At 58.5% G+C, this 18945-nt stretch overlaps 1 protein-coding gene across 1 annotated transcript in view; it reads left to right on the top strand.

Moving 5' to 3' along the window:
- The window catches only part of ZNF831 (zinc finger protein 831), a 70311-nt gene that overhangs the window by 46306 nt on the left and 5060 nt on the right, over window positions 1-18945 (top strand). Inside the window, exon 5 of the mRNA XM_055137381.1 lies at window positions 18552-18700. Coding sequence (XP_054993356.1) covers window positions 18552-18700 — 149 coding nt within the window. The remainder of the gene's footprint in view (window positions 1-18551; window positions 18701-18945) is intronic.

Genomic DNA, 18945 nt, shown 5'->3' on the forward strand with positions numbered 1-18945 from the left:
AACCATCCCTCCAGCCCCAGGCACCCTTAAGCAAAAGTGTGGTTCATGCCACGCCTCACACGTGCCTAGTTGCCGGCAGAGGGCCCAGTGGCTTCACTCTGGGGGCGCTGTGGGGACCCCCTGTCCTAGCAGCAGCCCAGCTGGCGTTAGGAGGGCCAGGAGGAGTCTTGGCCCGTGGGGCGTGTCTCTGCTGAACCTTCCGGCAGGCCCAGCCTCCTGCCTCCGTCTCCTGCCCTGTGCGCACCACCAGGGAGCAGCCCCTGCGAGCACACGGCACCCTTTGGGGTGCTACTCACTGGGGGGGCGAGGGCGGAGAGGCCACCCAGAGAGAGATACGGCCACGGCCTCCTGGTCCTGCTCAACACCGTTTCGCTTCAAGTTCCGTGTACGAGGACCCGTGGGCAGGGAGTGAGCCCTGGCCCCGTGCGGAGTTTACTCAGCAAAGGCTCCGAGGGGCACCAGGTGGTTAATTAAACGCGGCCTTCGGTGAGTAAGTCAGGACTCGGCCACACGCGCAGGGTCAGACAGATCTTTTATTTATGCATGTGTGTGTGTGTGCACAAGCGAATGTGTGCATGCCTGTGTGTGTGCAGGCACACGTGTGTGCACGTGTGTGTGTGTGGCACCAGATACTGAACCCAGAGCGCAATAAGCTGTGCAGCTCTGACTTCCCCAGCTCAGGGGTCCCCTCGCACTGTGCCCCTCTGGTGTGGCAGGACGGAGCGGCCAGAGGCAACACGCAAGCTGACGGGCAAGGCTGAGTCCCAATAAAGCTTTACTGACAAATGCTGATGGGAGGCCGGTTTGGCCGGACGCTGTGGTGTGCGTCTGAGCAGTGAAGGCTGAACTCCTGGTGTCAGGGCGCACGGCGCGGCGCGGGGCGGGAGCAGGCTCGGGTGCAGATGCTCCTGCTCTCGCCTCCCTCACGGCGGCATTCGCTACAAGTGACTTTGCCCAGGAAGATGGAAAAACAATGGCTTTACTGGCACAGCGGGGAGGGTGTTTGCCTTGCACGCGGTTCGATTCCCAGCATCCCATAGGGTCCCCTGAGCACCGCCAGGGGTGATTCCTGAGTGCAGAGCCAGGAGTAACCCCTGAGCATCGCCAGGTGTGACCCAAAAAGCAAAAAAAAAAAAAAGCCTCTTCTCCCCGGACCCGCGGGACGCTGACGGGACGCTGACGCCCGGGCTGGGCAGGGCCAGGCTCCCGCCCTTTGCCACTCTGCCCTGCTCCCCGTGGCTCCCCACTTTCTGGGCCCCAGGTGACTGCTGCAGCTCCTGCCATTGGGCTGACCTCCCAGCCTAGGAGACGGAGAGAGGAAGAGAGATAGAAAGGGAGAGAGGGGGAGAGGGGAGAGAGATGGAGGGGGAGAGGCAAGAGAGAGGGAGGGGGAGAAAGGGGGAGGGGAGAGAGAGAGAGAGAAAGGGAGAGAGGGGGAGAGGGGAGAGAGATGGAGGGGGAGAGGCGAGAGAGAGAGAAGAGAGAGAGGGGGGAGAAAGGGGGAGGGGAGAGAGAGAGAAAGAGGGAGGGGGAGAGAGGGGGAGGGGGAGAGGTGGAGAGAGAGGGAGAGAGAGGGAGGGGGAGAGAGGGGGGAGAGAGAAGGGGAGGGGGAGAGGCGGGGAGAGAGGGAGAGAGAGGAAGGTACAGGGAGAGAGAGGAAGGTACAGGGAGAGAGAGGGAGAGAGGGGGAGAGAGGAGGAGAGAGGGAGAGAGAGGGGGAGGTGGGGTGCAGCCGGGGTGGCCAGAGCCCCAGCTCTGGAGTCTGCCAGTGCTCCTGGCAGCCCGGGACCCCGAGGAGAGCCAGGCTATCCCAGAGGCCCCTCCAAGGAGAGAGCTGGGAAGGGGGAGGGAGGGAGGGAGGGAGGGAGGGAGGGAGGGAGGGAGGGAGGGAGGGAGGGAGGGAGGGAGGGAGGGAGGGAGGGAGGGTGGCCAAGGCCCGGGTGGCTGGTCCAGTCTCGGGGCTGATTGTCATCCCAGACAGGGGAACACCAAAGCCCCTCCAGCCCCCTTCCCACCCCAGCCCGCCCCTCCCACGGCCCCCCTTTCCGAGAGAACAAGAGCCCGTGACGGATGCAAACGGGCAGCAAACGGAGTCGCAGCCAAGACCAGGCCTTAACTACGATGTGAGTCGGCGAGAAGGGCGGTGCAGGGGCTCCCTGAGGCCAGAGAGGGGGTCTCCTTGCCCACCCCCCATGGCCGAAAGTGCCCCTGGCCCGGCCCCCCGTGGTGGGGAGGGGAGACTTGGGGTGTGGAGTCAGAGGAGCAGCTAGGAGATGAAGGCTAGCAGGGTGACCACTTGGAGGTGTGACCGCCGTGGGTGTGTGACCCCTCTGGATGTGTGACCCCATTGATGTGTGAGCCCCGTGGAGGTGTGGTCTCTGAGGTGTGACCCCTGTGGAGGTGTGACCCCTGTGGAGGTGTGACCCCTGTGGAGGTGTGTGACCCCTGTGGAGGTGTGTGACCCCTGAGGAGGTGTGATCCCTGTGGAGGTATGATCCCTGAGGAGGTGTGACCCCTGAGGAGGTGTGACCCCTGAGGAGGTATGACCCCTGAGAAGGCGTGACCCCTGAGGAGGTGTGACCCCTGTGGAGGTGTGTGACCCCTGTGGAGGTGTGATCCCTGAAGAGGTGTGTGACCCTTGTGGAGGTGTGACCCCTGAAGAGGCGTGACCCCTGAGGAGGTATGACCCCTGAGGAGGTGTGTGACCCCTGAGGAGGTGTGTGACCCCTGTGGATGTGTGTCCCCTGAGGAGGTATGACCCCTGAGGAGGTGTGTGACCCCTGAGGAGGTGTGACCCCTGAGGAGGTGTGACCCCTAAGGAGGTATGTGACCCTGTGAAGGTGTGACCCTTGTGTGGAGGTGTGGCCCCTGTGGAGGTGTGACCCCTGAGGAGGTGTGACCCCTGTGGAGGTGTGTGATTCCTGAGGAGGTGTGTGACCCTGTGGAGGTATGACCCCTGAGGAGGCGTGACCCCTGTGGAGGTTTGATCCCCTGAGGAGGTGTGACCCCTGAGGAGGTGTGACCCATGTGGAGGTGTGACCACCCTCAGTGGAGTCGCCCTGAACCCCCCAGATTGGGGCGGTGTGAGTGAGGGGGACATGGCTGTCTCTTCAGAGGGTTGGTGCCGAATGTGGCTGCCCCCACGTGGACACTGCACGTGTCTGGGCACCCCTGCTTCGTGCGCCCTGTCTGGAGCGGGGTTACATGCCCCAGGACCCTGGCTGTCTGGGCGGGACAGTTTCCCAGGTGCCCTCGGAGGCGGCCTGGCCTGGACGGGCAGCCCCCTGCTCTCGGGGTCTCCTTGGCTCTGTGGGGAGAGCGCGGCCCGGGCCTGGGTCAAGCGCGCAGACGGGCGCCCTGCGGGGCGTCCTCGTGGGGACTCCGGCTCCGGGGCCTGGTGCTGCCCTGGCGTCTCCTCTGCTGGCCCCGTGTCCCCCGCCTCCCCCGGAGCCCCCCCAGGGACCCACATCTCTCCCAGGAGGGTCCCGCCCTGCCTGGCCTCAGCGCCCCTCCACAGCCCTCCCCCCTCGAGTCACGGCAGCCCTGCCTCAGGCCAGCTCTGCCCAGGGGACCCTGTTCCCCGCAGTCTTACCCAAGTTAGAATGTTCTGAAAAAGGCAGATTCCTTGTATTTCCCCCCAAACACGGGCTGGCGAGTGCTCTCGAGCACTGCTGGAGCAGAGCTGCCGGGCTGGAGCCAGCCGAGAAACGCGGCTCCTGGGGAGTCAGTGCGCGGCTCTCCCCAGCCTGCTGCCCGCGATGGGCCGGGACCCTGCAGGGCCTCAGGAGCCTGAGGGGTCAGGCGGGCAGGGGGCCGCCGGGGCCGGGGTCAACCGGGCCATCCTGGGCGCCTCTGCCTCCCCCTGCATGCGGCTGGGCCCCTGGGCAGCCCACGGCAGGCCGCCCCCCACCCGAGACCCCCTAGGGTCCAGGCGGGCCCGGGTGTCCCGGCGTCCCCGCAGGCGTCAGGCTTGGGAAGCGGCACCCAGGGCGGCCGGGCCCGGCTCTCCGCCAGCAGCAGCCCTGCCCGCACATCCTGGCCCCAGCCCCTCGCCCCCACGCTGGCCCCCTGGGTGGAGCTCTTGGGACTCCGGGACTTTCCCTGAGCCGATTTCCCTTCTGAGTCCCGATCATTGGCACCTCTGCCCAGCCGGGGTCTTCAAGAGGATTGAAACCTGCGATGCCAATCCCGGAGGGCTACAGGGCCGAGGAGCCTTGCTCACTGGGTGCTGGGCGGAGCCGGACTGTTCCGATCTCCCTCTCCCTCCCTCTCTCCTTCTCCCTCTCTCTCCCTCCCTCTCCCTCTCCCTCTCTCACCCTCCCTCCCTCTCTCCCTCCCTCTCTCTTTCTCTCTCTCATTCTCTTCCTTTCCCTCTGTCCCTCTCCCTCTCTCTCCCTCTCTCTCCCTCTCTCTCACTCCCTCTCCCTTTCTCTCTCTCACCCTCCCTCCCTCTCTCCCTCCCTCTCTCCCTCTCTCTCTCTCTGTCCCTCTCTTGCTTGCTTGCCCTTTCTCTCCCTTCTTCTTCCTTCATACTCAGCTGAGGCCTTTCCTTCTCTGAACCTAAGGCCTCTCAGACCACCCCAAGGAGTTAGCTCTGTGTGTGGTGTGTGTGGGTGTATAAGTGGTTTATGTGTGTGTGGTGTGTGTGGAGTACATGTGTATGGTATATGTGTGTGGGGTGTGTGTGTGTGGTATATGTGTGTGTGGTGTGTGTGTGGTATGTGTGGTGTGTGTGGGCGTGTGTGTGTGTGTGTGTGTGGTGTACGTGTGTTTGGGGTGTGTGTGTGTGGTGTGTGTGTGTGTGGTGTACGTGTGTTTGGGGTGTGTGTGTGGTGTGTGTGTGTGGTGTGTGTGGTATACGTGTGTTTGGGGTGTGTGTGTGGTATGTGTGGTGTGTGTGGGCGTGGGTGTGTGTGTGTGGTATATGTGTGTGTGGTGTGTGCGTGGGTGTGTGTGTGTGGTATACATGTGTTTGGAGTGTGTGTGTGGTGTGTGTGTGTGGGCGTGGGTGGGTGTGGTGTGTGTGGGCGTGGGTGGGTGTGTGTGGTGTACGTGTGTTTGGGGTGTGTGTGTGTGGTGTGTGGTGTGTGTGGTGTGAGGGGTGTGTGTGTGGTGTGGGTGTGTGTGGGGGGAGAGAGAGTGTGTGAGTGAAACGTGTGTGGCCGCTCTAGTTGCTTCCCTCATTACTTGTCTCCTAATGAAGGTCCACCTTCCTTTGCTGTTCAAAGCCACACAGATGTGGCAGGAGAGGGTTGCTTTCCCTTCCCTTTGATATCTGTGAGGGAGTGCATCAAAGAAGCTTCTTCTCAGAAGCCTTAATCAGTGGTGGGCTGTGATTTTAAGACCAGCGACGTTGTGGCATAGAACCTATTTCAACTTCCATTACCTACCTCCTGCGACAAGTTTCTCTCCTTTGGGCCCCTACCCAGGTGCGCCTGAGAGGACAGGGACAGAGATTTTCCCTGAGAGAACTTTCTGGTCCTGAGGTTCCCGGGGCTCCCATTCAGTAGTTCACAATGGGAGACTCCTCCAACAGGGAAGCTGAGGGACTGGTTGTCCTCTGTCCCGGATAAACAGCTGAGGTAAAACAGACAAAACAGTTTTTGAGATTTGAAGGGTTTTGCCGAGTCATGTTGGAAACTTCTAGATAGGACTCAGAGCCAGTGCAGAGGGAGAAGCAACCGAGAGGGCCAGGCCCGGTGGGTCCCACACTGGCTCTCCACCAACCCGTGCTCTCTGGCGGGTGTCCGTGCCGTTTCCTCACGGTGGTCCTGTGGCATCCACAGGAATAACATGGACGGCCATTAGAACCACCGTGTTCACTCACTCCATGACCCTTTAAGCTGTAAATATTCTTTATATTTTTTTCTGTTTTGGATGCAGTGATGAGGCGTCTTCAAAGGAAGGTCGATATCTCCTGAGTAAACGTCCACTGGGACGGGCACGGGGTTTTCTCGGTCCCTTCCTCCTCTGGCCTGGCTGGGCCTTAGCTCTGCGCCCTTGATCTGTCATCTCTCTGGGCGCACGTTCCACGACCTCTGCACTCAGTGGTGAGAGTCCCTGGGGCCCCCAGTGGCTTCTCATTGACAAGGGAAATTGGGGGACAGTCGTGTGGCTGGGGCCCCGGGGCTCCCACCAAGACCACTAGGAAGCTTCCGGAACTTCTTGCAAAGCTTTGCATGTTGTATCACATGTAGTTGAGCATGTGTGTGTATACACACACGTGTCTCCTCCGGGTCTCCACAGAAGGCAGGTTCTACATCGAGTTGTCTCGGGGCCCCTAGGGTCTGGCGGGCTTTCAATTCTGCTCTTTCCAACGCCTCGGGGGGCGGAGTCGCACACCCGCCTTCCCTCTCACCTCAGCTTCGCTCCCTCCCTCTCCAGGCGGAATGTTCTGGGTGCTCGATGTGGCTCGTGCTCTGTTCCGGAGGTGTTGGGGGTATGAGTTGAGTCTCTCTGTGTTAGGTCGGCAGAGGGTGTGTGTAGCTGAGGAGAGGCCCCAGGCACGGTCTCAGGGCTTGGTGTGTCTGGGTGGGCCTGATTTTTCAGCCCCTGTTCTTAAAAATAGGGAAAAAAAGAATCTGGGGGTGTTCGTGTTCCCTCTGGGGCGTCTGCCCTTCATAGCGCTGTGTCCGCCGACCGCCTATCTGACCCGCGGGGGCCTCCTGGCCTTCGCCCACTCCCAGTGAGTTTTAACCAGGCTGGTTGCCACGGAGAAGAGAAAGGGTCGACTCCGAGTTGAGGAGAGAGATTCTGAAGTAAAAACAAATGAGATGCCAGGTTCTGTGACTCAAGTTTCACATCATAAACGCAACTTTAAGGCTGATGGTGAGCACGGGAGACGTGCACTCGGGGAGTCTGTGGGAGCTCGGCCTCCTCTGAGTCCAACACTTCCCTCCTTTTTAAAAAAATATATATTTATTTATTTTATAAGTTAGTTCACAATATTTGATTACATTTAATATTCAAACACCAATCCCACCACCATGACACCTTCCCACCCCCAAATTCGGGATGTTTCTATCCCAACCCCAGTCCCTGCCCCAAAACATGACAGAAATAATATATTTCATATTGTCTGTTATGAAAAACTGCTGAACATGCTTACAAAAAAGTGTTGATATAGGAAACAGTGTGAAGATTGTTCTATTTTGGCAGGAGCCATTAAGGCATTCTTTAGGATATCACTAACATGTTGTTAAAGTTTGGGTGCTGTGAGCTTTGGTATACATGTCTGAAAACATGTACATATGCATATATATATATGTATTTCCCTCTATGCTGTGTTGCCTGCTGTCTGAGCCCATCGGCCATGGTGTGGTGACTGCAGAATGGGTAGGGCGTGTCTCATGACGTGTCACACGACCCCGAAAGCGGCCCGGTGGTCCAGGCGTATGTTCTCTCATATGTGAGGCTCTGCCCGAGCGTGTGGGAAGCGGCCTTGAGCGTGGCAGCGGTTGGGTCTCGGAGGTTTTGGCTGCAGGACTGGGTCCCTTGGGGCGGGGACGGCTCCCACCCCCACCTCTGGGGCGCCCCGCAACACCCCCTGCTCTGGGCGCCATCTCTCCACTGGGCCTCTCGGGCGTCCCAGCTGGGTCTTCTGCCGAGTGAGCAGACCACCGTGAGACGCTCCCACCTCGGACCTGAAGGAACTCAGAACCGCCCCCTTCATTTTCTGTCAGGATCCAGAGCCACTGTGAAGAGAGAGACTTTACCTCAGAGATGTGGCAGTGCCACAGAATCCCTCTTTGGAGGCGGGAATCGTGGCCTCCTTGGCCCAGTAACTTTTCTCTCAGGGCTAGGAAAGCCACACTGAGGGAGAGGAGAGCCAGAGGGCAGAGCCCCTGGAGTAAATTTGGGTGGGCACGTTTCTAAAGATTATCTAGGCTCGTGTCTGCCCTTCCCTCCTTTACGTAAGTAGGCTGCCTGCCCCTGAGAAATGACCTTGAATTCTGTGGGCAAACCAGATTTTACATGGCTCAAATAGTTGGGGGTCTTGTCTGTTTGCTCGGGGGCCACACCTGGCAGTGCTCACTGGCTTCTGGCTCCTTGCTCAGAGATGACCCCTGGCAATGCTCAGGGGACCAGCCGGGGTGCTGAGGCTCAAGCTGTGGCCGGCCGTGTGCAAGGCCAGCAGCTCACCTAGCTCTGACGGGCACTTCCATGAATGAAGTTTGGAAGAAATATCTGAACGGAAGAGCACTGTGAGCTTTCCAAACACGGTCTCCCTCCGGGTCACACAAGGGAGCCAGGAGCCATGGCTGGCGACACGGTACTAACTCAGCAGGGACAAGAACGGAAACGGAATCCCTCCTCCAGGTCCTGGGTCCTCCGGTCAAATTGGGTTTCCCTCTGGCCAGCAGTGCAGGCGTGAGGGAAGAGGGTCTGCCCCTCCACAGAGCTGTCTTGCCCTGGAAACTGGCCTGAGGAGGACCTGAGGGGACTGCACAGGCCAGAGGAGACCGACTCCCGTCTTTCTCTGTCTCTAGTCTGAAATTAGTTCATTTTTTTCCCTTAATGGGATTAATGAAGGAGAAGAGGGAAGATCTTTCTTCCTGGCCATTATCATCAAAATGGATCAATTTCTTCTTTTTAAGGATGCAAATCTTGAGGAAAAATGAGCTCATTCAAATACTTCAATTATATTTCGAGAAATGGACTGTCTCTTCCAGACTCATTTAGTGATGGGATGCACTGAAAATAATAATTCAGAGAGTAGAGGTTCCCGATTTCTGCCTCAGTCCTACAGATTCGAGATGTCTTTTTAATGGTCGCATTTTTCCTTCTTTACCTGGTGCCATCTCTCTGCCATCTCTCTGAATTTTAGGTATTTGCTTATCGTCCAGGCAAAAACTTTTCCCCGATGGGTTCTTGCAAATATGCCTTCAGGACTGGAGCGATACACAGAGGGGACGGTGCTCGCCTCACACATGGCTGCCTGGCTGCGATCTCCAGTCCCCCATCTGGTTATTTGGTCCCACTAGGAGCCAGCCCTGAGCATATCCGGAAGTCAGCCCTGAGCAATGCTGGGTGAAGCCCCAAACAAACAGCTTCGGGGCTCCCTACTAGCATATTTAAGGGGTGAAAAACAAATTTCTGAAAGGGAAGCAACCAAATGATCTTTCATTAACTATGTGGAAATGACCCCCCTCCCTAACCCTTCCCCACCCCCCCAAATGATTCCTGAGATAAAACCTGAGATAAAATTGCTTAGAACAGACAAAGTTTTGGCAACTTGTATGACGAAAGAGATCTAATCTCATGAGTGTGAGTTTTTGCACCGAAGGGGACCTTCCACAAGGTTCTGTCTGGAGGACCATCTTCAGAGGGGCTCTCTTGGGAGGGGACCTTTAGGGACTCCCCAGGCCATTGGTCCCTTCTGTCCTGATCTGCAGGAGTGAGGCACCCACCACCCATCTCCTCTATGGCCTTTCTCACACGGGCAGTCAGAGAGGGTGTCTTCCTCAGAGTGTGTCTTCATTTTCTCGTCATCAGCTCTGGATGCTACATTATGAGGCATAAACAAGCTTCTTCAAGGGCAATCACCCTGAACTCAGTCTCAGGGTGAGAAGACCCTTCTGCTTTTTCTCCTGGTCTCATTGACTTTCTCACAGGAATCCCGTCTTTGAAATTCTCCACATAACTCAACTTTTAAGTGACTAAAATATTCTAAGAGGAAAAATTCCTCTGAGGCCAACGTTATCAAAGCAACTGTCTTTCACTGAAGAAAGAGAACGTTTCTGACAGGTGCTTTCAGAGATAAAAGGTTTACCTTGTCATGAGGAAGAGGTAGACTGGGTAAATATTAGGGGAGGATGGTGAGGTAATTCTCTGAAATTAAGTAGATTAGATCTTTTTCTTCTTCATCTTCGCCTTTAGTCTGTCAGGAGTAGGTTGAAGAGGCGGAGCAGGCAGCCCCCTGGGTGTTGCCCAGCCCTGGTTTCTCTGTCACAAATCACCTCACACTGTTTTCCTAAGGAGAAACAAGATGGCAGCCTGAACGCCAGGGTTCCTGCCTCTGCTCTCTCCCTCCCTGCTTCTCCGACTAGAGCTAATGGCTCTGCACCATTATTTTTCCTGTCAGAATTAATGGGGAGATATTCTTTTCCTAAAGCCATTAGTTAAGTAATATTGCTTACAGAATTGCTGAAACAGGCTAACACCTCCTTCTCTGGGGTATAAATCTTAAGAAATGATGAGGCGATTGCTTAAACACATCAATTATATTCCAACGCCTAAACTTTTTCCTCTACACTTCTCATTTAGAGTTAAGAAAGTTTGAAAGTAATGATCCATAAAGTAGGTCCTTTTGATTCAATTTTGGCACTGAATGTTTCAAATAATTTAGCAAATTTTTTTTTGTTTAGTTTTCCTTCTTCCTCACAATTTGTCCTCTCTTTATTTTTGGGCACTCTCTTATTGTCTGAGCATGGTTAGAGTTTCAACTTCCCCAAAGATTTTAAGCATACTTTCACACTAAATAGGTTTCTGGGAGAAAATGTAAGTGAAGTGTTCTCAAATTGATTGCCTTTCGTCAGAGAAAGGGAAGAAAACCAGAGGAGAGTGGTTCTGAAAAGAGAGAGAGAGAGAGAGAGAGAGAGAGACTGAGAAATGATTACTGAGAAGAGGCAAATTTCAAAAAAAAGAATTAGGATAGTACAGAAATACTCTGGGTCTGGTTAGCAACGAAAAAATTATTTTTCTCTTCTTTTTGTGCATCGCCCCCCATTTTTCCACCTGAGAAATCAAACTTCTGTTACTAGGCGCCATCTCCCCAAGGTTCCGACGGACCCGTGGCCCCGAGCTTCAGGGGAACATGCCTTGGCGCCTGGCGCTCACCCCTTGTCTTCGGTCTGCGTGTTCGAGTCCAGCTGTCACTTCTTTATTTTTTCTTTCACTCTTATAAGGCAACTGTGGGCTGCCGGGGCCGAGAAAGCCTCAGGATGCGCTCTGAGGGTCCTCACTGCCCTCACCCCGCTGCAAACACAGGCAGCACTTGGCTGGGGGCCTGCTTCACAGCAACCGTCCACCATCTCACACAGACACACACACACACACACACACCACACACACACACACACACACACACACACACACCACACACACACACACACCACACACACCACACACACCACACACACACACACACCACACACACACCACACACACCACACACACACACCACACACATGCACACACACCACACACACACACGCACGCACGCACGCATGCACCCACAGAGCTTCCCTTCTTCCTATAGCTTGCAGATCACTTTGGGCCTCTCTGATAGATAAATCGCTTTAATCATGCAGATGGTCCACATGGCGAGCTGCCCTGATTTGTCCTTCCCGCCCTCCCCGCGCCAGGCGAGCTCCCTGCCACTGCCGGGGCCCTGCCACAGCCGCGGCTGCGGGGAAACGTCATGCTCGATTTCCCGCCAGCCCTTCGCTGCATCCAAATGTGCTTTTTAATTATTGAGCTTATTTGATACGATACCAACAAATTGCATTTCAAAAAATGAGTTGGCTCGCCCGTAAATATTTTTAACGGCGTATTTTAGAAAATTGCTTTAGCACAAGAGCAAAGGCTGCTGACCAGGACAGTCTTGCTTTGGTGGCTGATTCTCCTGCCAGCCCCTGGTTACCTCGGTCCCTGACTGGCCTCTCAGGACACCGCTGGCCCCGGAGGGCAGGTTAGCCCAGTGCGCTGACTAGTAAATCAACTTATTCTCCGTGTTTAGAAATCCAGATTCGGGTTTGTCTGAGGGATTGGACAGCCTGGCGGAGGGAGCCGGTCCCTGGGCCACACCTTGCGTGTCCGGCCACACCACTGAGGCCAGGCTGTTCCTCTCGGCCCTGCTGCCGCGAGGAGCAGGTCTGTGGAGATTTATCAGCCCCTGGTCCCATGGCCCCGGCCCTGCGGACGGCCCTCCCCACGACCTCAGGTCCCCAAGCTCGGCCCTGTGGGGCCCCGGCCTCCATCTCCTCAGGTGCAAGTGCTCGTGGCGCCCGCGCCCCTGCAAGCTGCTGTGAGGCCCCCCTCGGGAGTCTCAGGTGGGCGCACATCTGAGGCTAGCTCGTGGCGGCCACCCGCCCCCTCACCTCAGGAGCACAGACATCGGGCTGGCCGTGATTACAGGTGGTTTCTGAGGTAAAAGCATCCCCTAATGACACCCACATAAAAGACACCATTTCTGAGAGGGGATGAAGAGGCTCGAATCAATGGCCTGAATAAAGGGAGACGGCGCCTTTGTGCCCGGCTTTTCTTCCATGCTTTCTCTGTGAGCTGGGCTCGAGCTGGCCCCGTGTGCCCCCGCCCCCCTCCCGCACCCCCCGCGCTCCCCTCTGCCGGCTTCTGAGGGGGGAGAGGCGGGAGGCGGGGGGGGGGCTCCACTCCCCTGACAGGAGCTGATGGCTTTCCTCCATCTCTCCTCATTAGAATTAATAGAGAGGCATTAATTCTCTCCCCAGAGCTATTAGTTAAGTCACAGTGCTCCGAAGTTGCTGAAGCAGAATAATCTCGCCTTCATTTACGGGTGTAAATCTTGAGGAAAGATGAGACGCAGCGGCCAGTGGATCAATTATGTCCCAAGGAAGCGCCCACACGAGCAATTTCCATCCTGGCCTCAGAAACTTGGAAAGGAGGGTCCCTCAAGTGGGGGCCGGGGGGGCCTGAGGCCCTGGCCCTCTCCCGGGGACGCGCCCGCCATCCGACTGGGCACCTCAGGGGCAAGGCCCTCGCGGCCCATAGTGTGGGGGGACTTCTGTTCGGGGAGAGTTCGAGTCCTGCTCGCATCTGTCAGAGGAGGCAGGGGCGAGGCTGGGAGAGGGGCTTCTGGAATCAAAGCCGCGCTTGAGAGAGGCTGTGGGGAAGCGAGTGGCAAAGGCAGTTTCTGGCCCTTTCTTGATTCCTCGGCCAGGGGCGCTGACACCGAGGCTGTCCCCGCACTGCCTTCCCTCGCCCGACGGCCACCACACGCACCCCAGCTCCAGCCCCAGACACCAGTGCTCTCTCCCGGAGAGGCTGCACACAGGGAACCTGCCCCAGGGGGGGTGGGGGTGACAGGCCCGAGGGACCTGCAAACGCCCCCTAGTTCAGTGTCTGGCGCGCGGGTGAGACCCTCCGGTGTGGCCGTGGGGACACTGAGGGAGGAAGGGCGTGGTCTGAGGTAGAGTCTCAGTCCCGACCGTTAGGGCCAGAGGGGTGAGAGCCCATCCCCAGCCCTCTGCTCCCCCTTCAGACCCATTTCCAGACGGTCTCGGCGTCTTTGGCCGCTGGCTCCGGGGTGCTTGGCACATCCCCGGCACGGGGTCTCGGCTCCGCGCACCAGTGAGTGGAGCAGCTCGGAAACCAGGGTCACGAAACACTCACAGGATGGACCCCGGCCGTGGGGAGGAGCCCGGGCCACACTGCAGGCCTCTGAACGCCCCTTAGACCCCTCCCCGTTTCCATAGCTGGCAGCGGATCTCCTGCACCTTTCCGGGACCTTCTGAAGGATGGACCTGGGGTCAGCGCTAGCCTGGGGGACTGTCCCTCTCACCCCGCCGGCCTGGGCCACCTCCCGCCTTGTCCCTTTCCTGATTCGGCCCTCTGGGCGCGGCTGGCCTGGAGGGAAGGGAACGAGCCACCTCAATCTCCAGATAATGGTATTAGAGGGACCTGCTTGCCGGCCTTGGAATAAGGCCCGGGGCTGAGGCTGAGGCAGGGGGCTGGGGTGAGGCGCGAGGGATTAGGGGGGTGTAGCAACGCCCGCCGCAGTGTCTCGCCCTCTCCCCTCCCCAGTTTCTTCTCTCGATTTTCTCCCTAATTATTTCACAGCTCCCCGCAGCCTTTTCGGGACGGCTCAATTTGAATTTCTGACGACACCTTCTAGCGGGCCTGTCTCTGAGCACGGCCCAGCAATTAGTTCAGAGGGACGTGATTAAAAACGCAGCATTTAATCAGGGGGGCGCAGAGCTGGGCACGGGCCGCCGTGACGCGCGAGTCTGTCTAATGCGCCACTGCCGGGCGCCGTGATTGCCCGCGGCCCGCGCTCCCGAGGGGGCGGCCAACCCTCCCTCCGCCGGGCCCAGGCCCACATCCGCCCGGGCCGGGCCCCCTCTCGCGTTTGAGAAGGGCCGTTCATCGGAGAGCCAGCCAGCCTGCTTTTCCAATAAGCCAGATTAGTTTAACACACTCCGGTGACATTATTTCAGCATTTTTCACAATTATTAAAGATAACCCCCTCTCCTCTGCAGACTGTAGGTCAGAGGCAAATTAAATCAATTGATTTTCCTCCCTGGCCTCTCGGATGAATCAGGAGTGATTGGTCGGACGGGCGCGTGGCCTTTCCCTGAAGCGTCAAGCCCAAACAAGCTGTTGGGAAGACATTTGGCCAATCTGATTACTTTCTCTATACTAATTGGTTTTACTTTCTCATTGGGTTGAATGAATTGTCTGGCTGTTCAGTCACCGTGGGGACGCTGGCTTAATCCACTTTCGGGCAGGGAGGCCGCGGGCGTGTGCTAAGCCATGGGGTCTTTCATCATCATTATTATCTCTTGGTGAGCGTTCAGGGGTGAGAATGAAAATAGATCTGAGGCCAGCCGGCCATTTCCTCCAAGGTGGCTGCTGCCCAGCACGTCCCCCAGGCCCCCTGGTGACCCCGCAACTGCCCCCTGCGCCCTCAGGAGCCACAGAGTAGCCGATGCGTCTCTCAGAGACTCGGACCCACTGCAGAAAACTCTGATTTCTTCTCCCTGGCTGGAGTTAAATCCCAAAGCCTCCCCACGGCAACCCCAGCACCGACCTGAGCCCCGAACCCCGACCGGTTCCGGTCTGCTAATCAGCCCCCGCCCCCGCCTCCTGCCCTGCCACATTCTACCCGGGTCCCACAACCCCCCAAACGCCTCCCACCCCACACCTGAGGCGCACCTCCCCCGCCCTGACGCCCCTCGTCCCACCCACGGGCTCTGGTCACCGCCGGTGAGGAACCGGCCCCTGGCACTGTGCACGCTGCAGGCGCAGAAGCCCCCGGGGGCGGAGCACCCCTGTCCTGCCCTGGGATTCCACGGTTCGTGGACAGTGCAGGACACGTTCGTGCACCAAATGAGCCCGAGACAGTCCCGCTGGGGCGGTGTCCAAGGGGACTTGGTTCCTGCCCGCCTCAGACGGGCACATTCTCCTCTGGACTTTGGGTCTGATTTGCAGCCTCGCCTGGGTGTCGGTCTGTCCTTGGGTGCAGGCGGACACGTTTCAGTTTTTATTTATTAATTTATCTTTTTACCTCTACTTGTCCCTAAGATCCCTGGGGAAGTTAGTAAGGGTTGTTGGTGAGGTGCGGAGCCCAGGAACATGGGCGGGGGGGATGGAGCACTCTCGGGAGAGGCCGGTCCCTGTGGAGCAGTGGATGCTGCCTTAGTCACTCGGAAACACGCCCAGAGAGCTGGTGGGCCGGGCAGGCGCTTTCCTCGGCTGCAGCCGCCCCGGGTTCCACCCCCAGCGCCCCACAGGGGGCTCCAAGTCCAGCAGGGACCCCTGAGCCCAGAGCCAGGAGTAAGACCAGCGCCCCACGGGGTGTGGCCAAAGAGACAAGACAAAGCGAAGGAGATCAGAAACGGGATGGTGGAGAGACACCGAGGAACCGTAATCGAAGGTCGAGGGAATTTCTCTGGAAGGAAAATGAAAACTAGAGAAGGTGAAAGGAAAGACGAGGGCATAGAGCTTGACCCCAGGACGCGCCTCTCCCAGTCAGGGGTCTTAGAAAGAAAGAAGGGGCAGAGTACAAAGGGAAACAAGTTGGAGAGCCGGCAGCCTTCACGCGGAGGGTTGGTTGTGGTTGGCAGAGCAGCTGAATGGCCGATGACTGAAGATGGACCCAGCGCCGGGGAGCTCAGAAGCTTCCAGATGGCGAAAGAGCAGAAGCTTTCACTCTGGGGCTGGTGACTCATCAAGGTCGTGGTGTGGGCCCTCGGACAGCTGGACCGCAAGAGGGACCCAGGGTCTGCTCCCAGGAACACAAATTCCAGGCCGGAACATCGTTCCCAGACGGGCCGGCAGTTGGAGCCGGGACAATCTGACGTTCGGTCCCTTCCTTGTGGCGTTGTGTTGGGAAGCGAGAAGGGAAATGGGGGAAAAGAAGAATGAGAATCCGGCCCCGGAGGGAAGAGAAGAACGAACAGATCGGGGAGGGGCGGGGTGGGGGGACAGCCAGGCCTCCGCAGCTGGGTTCCTGGGGAGGAAGTTCCAGAAAGATCTTTGTCAAGGAAGTGAAGTCTCAGGTGACAGAGAAGGAGGAGGCCTTTGGGCTCAACCCATGGAAAAGTAAGACAAGAAACCCCCAAGGTGTGTATGTGTTGGGAGGGGGCTGGAACAATAGCACAGCGGGGAGGGCATTTGCCTTGCACACGGCCGACCCGGGTTCAATCCCTGGCATCTCGTAAGGTCGCCAAGCACCACCAGGATTCCTGAGTGCAGAGCCAGGAGTAACACCTGAGCATCATCAGGTGTGACCCAAAAAGAAAAGAGAGAAGAAGGAGGAGGAGGGGGAGAGGAAGAATAGGAAGAAGAAGAGGAAGAGGAAGAGAGAAAAAGAAGGAGGAGGAGGAGGAAGAGGAGGAAGAGAAGGAGGAGGAGGAGGAAGAGGAGGAGGAGGAGGAAGAAGGAAGAAGAAGAAGAAGAAGAAGAAGAAGAAGAAGAAGAAGAAGAAGAAGAAGAAGAGGAAGAGAGAAGAAGAAGGAGGAGGAAGAAGAAGAAGAAGAAGAAGAAGAAGAAGGAAGAAGAAGAAGAAGAAGAAGAAAAATAGGAAGAGGAAGAGGAGGAAGAAGAAGAAGAAGAAGAAGAAGAAGAAGAAGAAGAAGAAGAAGAAGAAAGAAGAGGAGAGAAGAAGAAGAGGAAGAAGAAGAAGAAGAAAGAAGAGGAAGAGGAAGAAGAAGAAAAATAAGAAGAGGAAGAGGAAGAGGAGGAAGAAGAAGAAGAAAGAAGAGGAAGAAGAAGAAGAAGAAGAAGAAGAAGAAGAAGAAGAAGAAGAAGAAGAAGAAGAAGAAGAAGAAGAAGAAGAAGAAGAAGAAACCTAAAAAAGCAACGCAGAGTAATCACTCCAGGGAAGCAGCGTCCCTGAGAGAGACAGGGTACTCCCAGTACAGTGCTCAGTGCTAGAGTCCAGACACCCAGCGCAGCTGTGCCACATGGACGATGTGGATGGCAGAGGAGGGCAGAGAAGCAAATCGTCCCCCCCACCCCAGACCCACAGGTTGTCCAGGGGAGGCGGGGGCTGCCCTGCAGTGGGGGAGAGGTCCCATGGCGTCTGTCCCCCTCAGCAGAGGGCCCGGCTTCCGAGAGCCCATCGCCCGACCAGCCGCCAGAGGAAGGGCCCGTCTCGAAGTGGCCCCGAGCGCGAACGTCCTTCTGCTCAGCCGTGAGGTAACCGCCTCTCGGAGCCCGCGGTTGCTCTGCCCCGTGTCCAGGCGGGTGAATCACGGGCGGGGGATGGGGGCACGGGGAGGCCCCGGCGACCTGCTGTCCTGCTGTCCAGGCCTCTCCCACAAATCACGGCAGCAGCCAGGCCGCAGGACGCCGCGTCGGCGCCGAGCTGTGTGGGTGGTGGCCGACCCTGAGAGCCCGGCCGTCCGCAGGTGACCCCCGAGTCACAGCGCAGAGTGGACCCCCGGGGTCTCACGCCTCGGGAACTGTCTGCCTTCAAAACATGATTCTGCTGCTTGACTAAAGAATGTGATTTACAGTCACTGCTGGGTGGGTTCCAGGCACTTAGTACTTTTCTCTGCCGGGCGTCGGAGCCAACCCCCCTCCACCGGGTCCTCGGGCCCGCCCCCGCGCCCGCCCACCCCCCACCTCCCCGGGCACTCCTGAAGCAGGGCGGGTGCAGCTCAGATCTCACGGTTGCTGGCGGTGCGGTTAGGTGTGTGCTCGGGCCACGCTGGGGCCTGGCCGTGCGGCTGGAGGGCCACGTCCACACCACCCCCCTGCGCGTCGCCTTCCTTCCTCCTGGCTCCTTCCTCCCCGTCCTCCGCTGGCCCCCTCCTCCCTGGGCTCGGCGCGGGCAGGCCGAGGCATGCGCCTTTCACTCAGCCCCCTCCGCACCCAGGCGTTCTCTGCACCCCGGGCCAGAGAGGCCGCCCGGCGCCTGCCTGCCCGTCTGGCTCAGTCCACTCTGCACGGCAGCTGCCGTCGCAGCCAGGTTGCGGCAAGTTGCCTGAGTTCATGGCTCTTGCAGCTGCCAGGGCCCCGCTGCACCCCTGCACGTGTCCGTGGTCTCTCGGCAATGGCCGGCACCATCGGGGCCCATCACGTGGACAGAGCGCGTGTGTCCTTCCGAGTGAACGTGTGTCCGTCCTGGGGCGGCTCTGCCATGTGGCGTGCTGGGGGCTGAGGACCACCCGTACTGGCCCCCAGGCCTCGCACGCCAAGGGATTTCCACGCAGGGCCGGACTCCGCGCCTCCTAGCCGGGCGGGGGGGAGGGGGCACTGCTGGCCGAGGCGGGGCTGGGGGCACTCGGGGGCGGGTGCAGAGCTGCCCAGGGCTGCGGGGTGTGTAACGGCTCCTCCTCTTCCAGGTCGGCCCGTGCGAGGGGAGCCCCCGGCCCCAGCCCCCGCGGGGCCCCCTGCTGGCGGGAAGGGGGAGAAGTCGGACCCCGGCCACCCAGTAACCTCAGGACGCTTCGTGCCCAGGCCCAGCTCGAGGATGGCCAAGGGCACCCTGAAGGTGAGTCCCACTGGCGGCCCCTGTGCTCCCTGCGGCCCCTGGGCAGGTGGGGGGCACCCGAGGGCCCAGGAGACGGGCGGGCAGCTCCGGCACTGCCGGGAGGGCCGGCTGACGGGGTCGTGGGGTGTGGGGCGTGGGGCTGGGCCCCCAGCCGAGCTCGGGCTTGGGCGGGCCGGGCACTGAGGCTTCTCGGAGGGAGACGGACACAGCGTCCCCCGCGCCCTCTGTGCCGCCCCTGTTAACTC

Source organism: Sorex araneus, chromosome 5, assembly GCF_027595985.1.
Source record: "Sorex araneus isolate mSorAra2 chromosome 5, mSorAra2.pri, whole genome shotgun sequence".
NCBI classification, from domain to species: domain Eukaryota; kingdom Metazoa; phylum Chordata; class Mammalia; order Eulipotyphla; family Soricidae; genus Sorex; species Sorex araneus.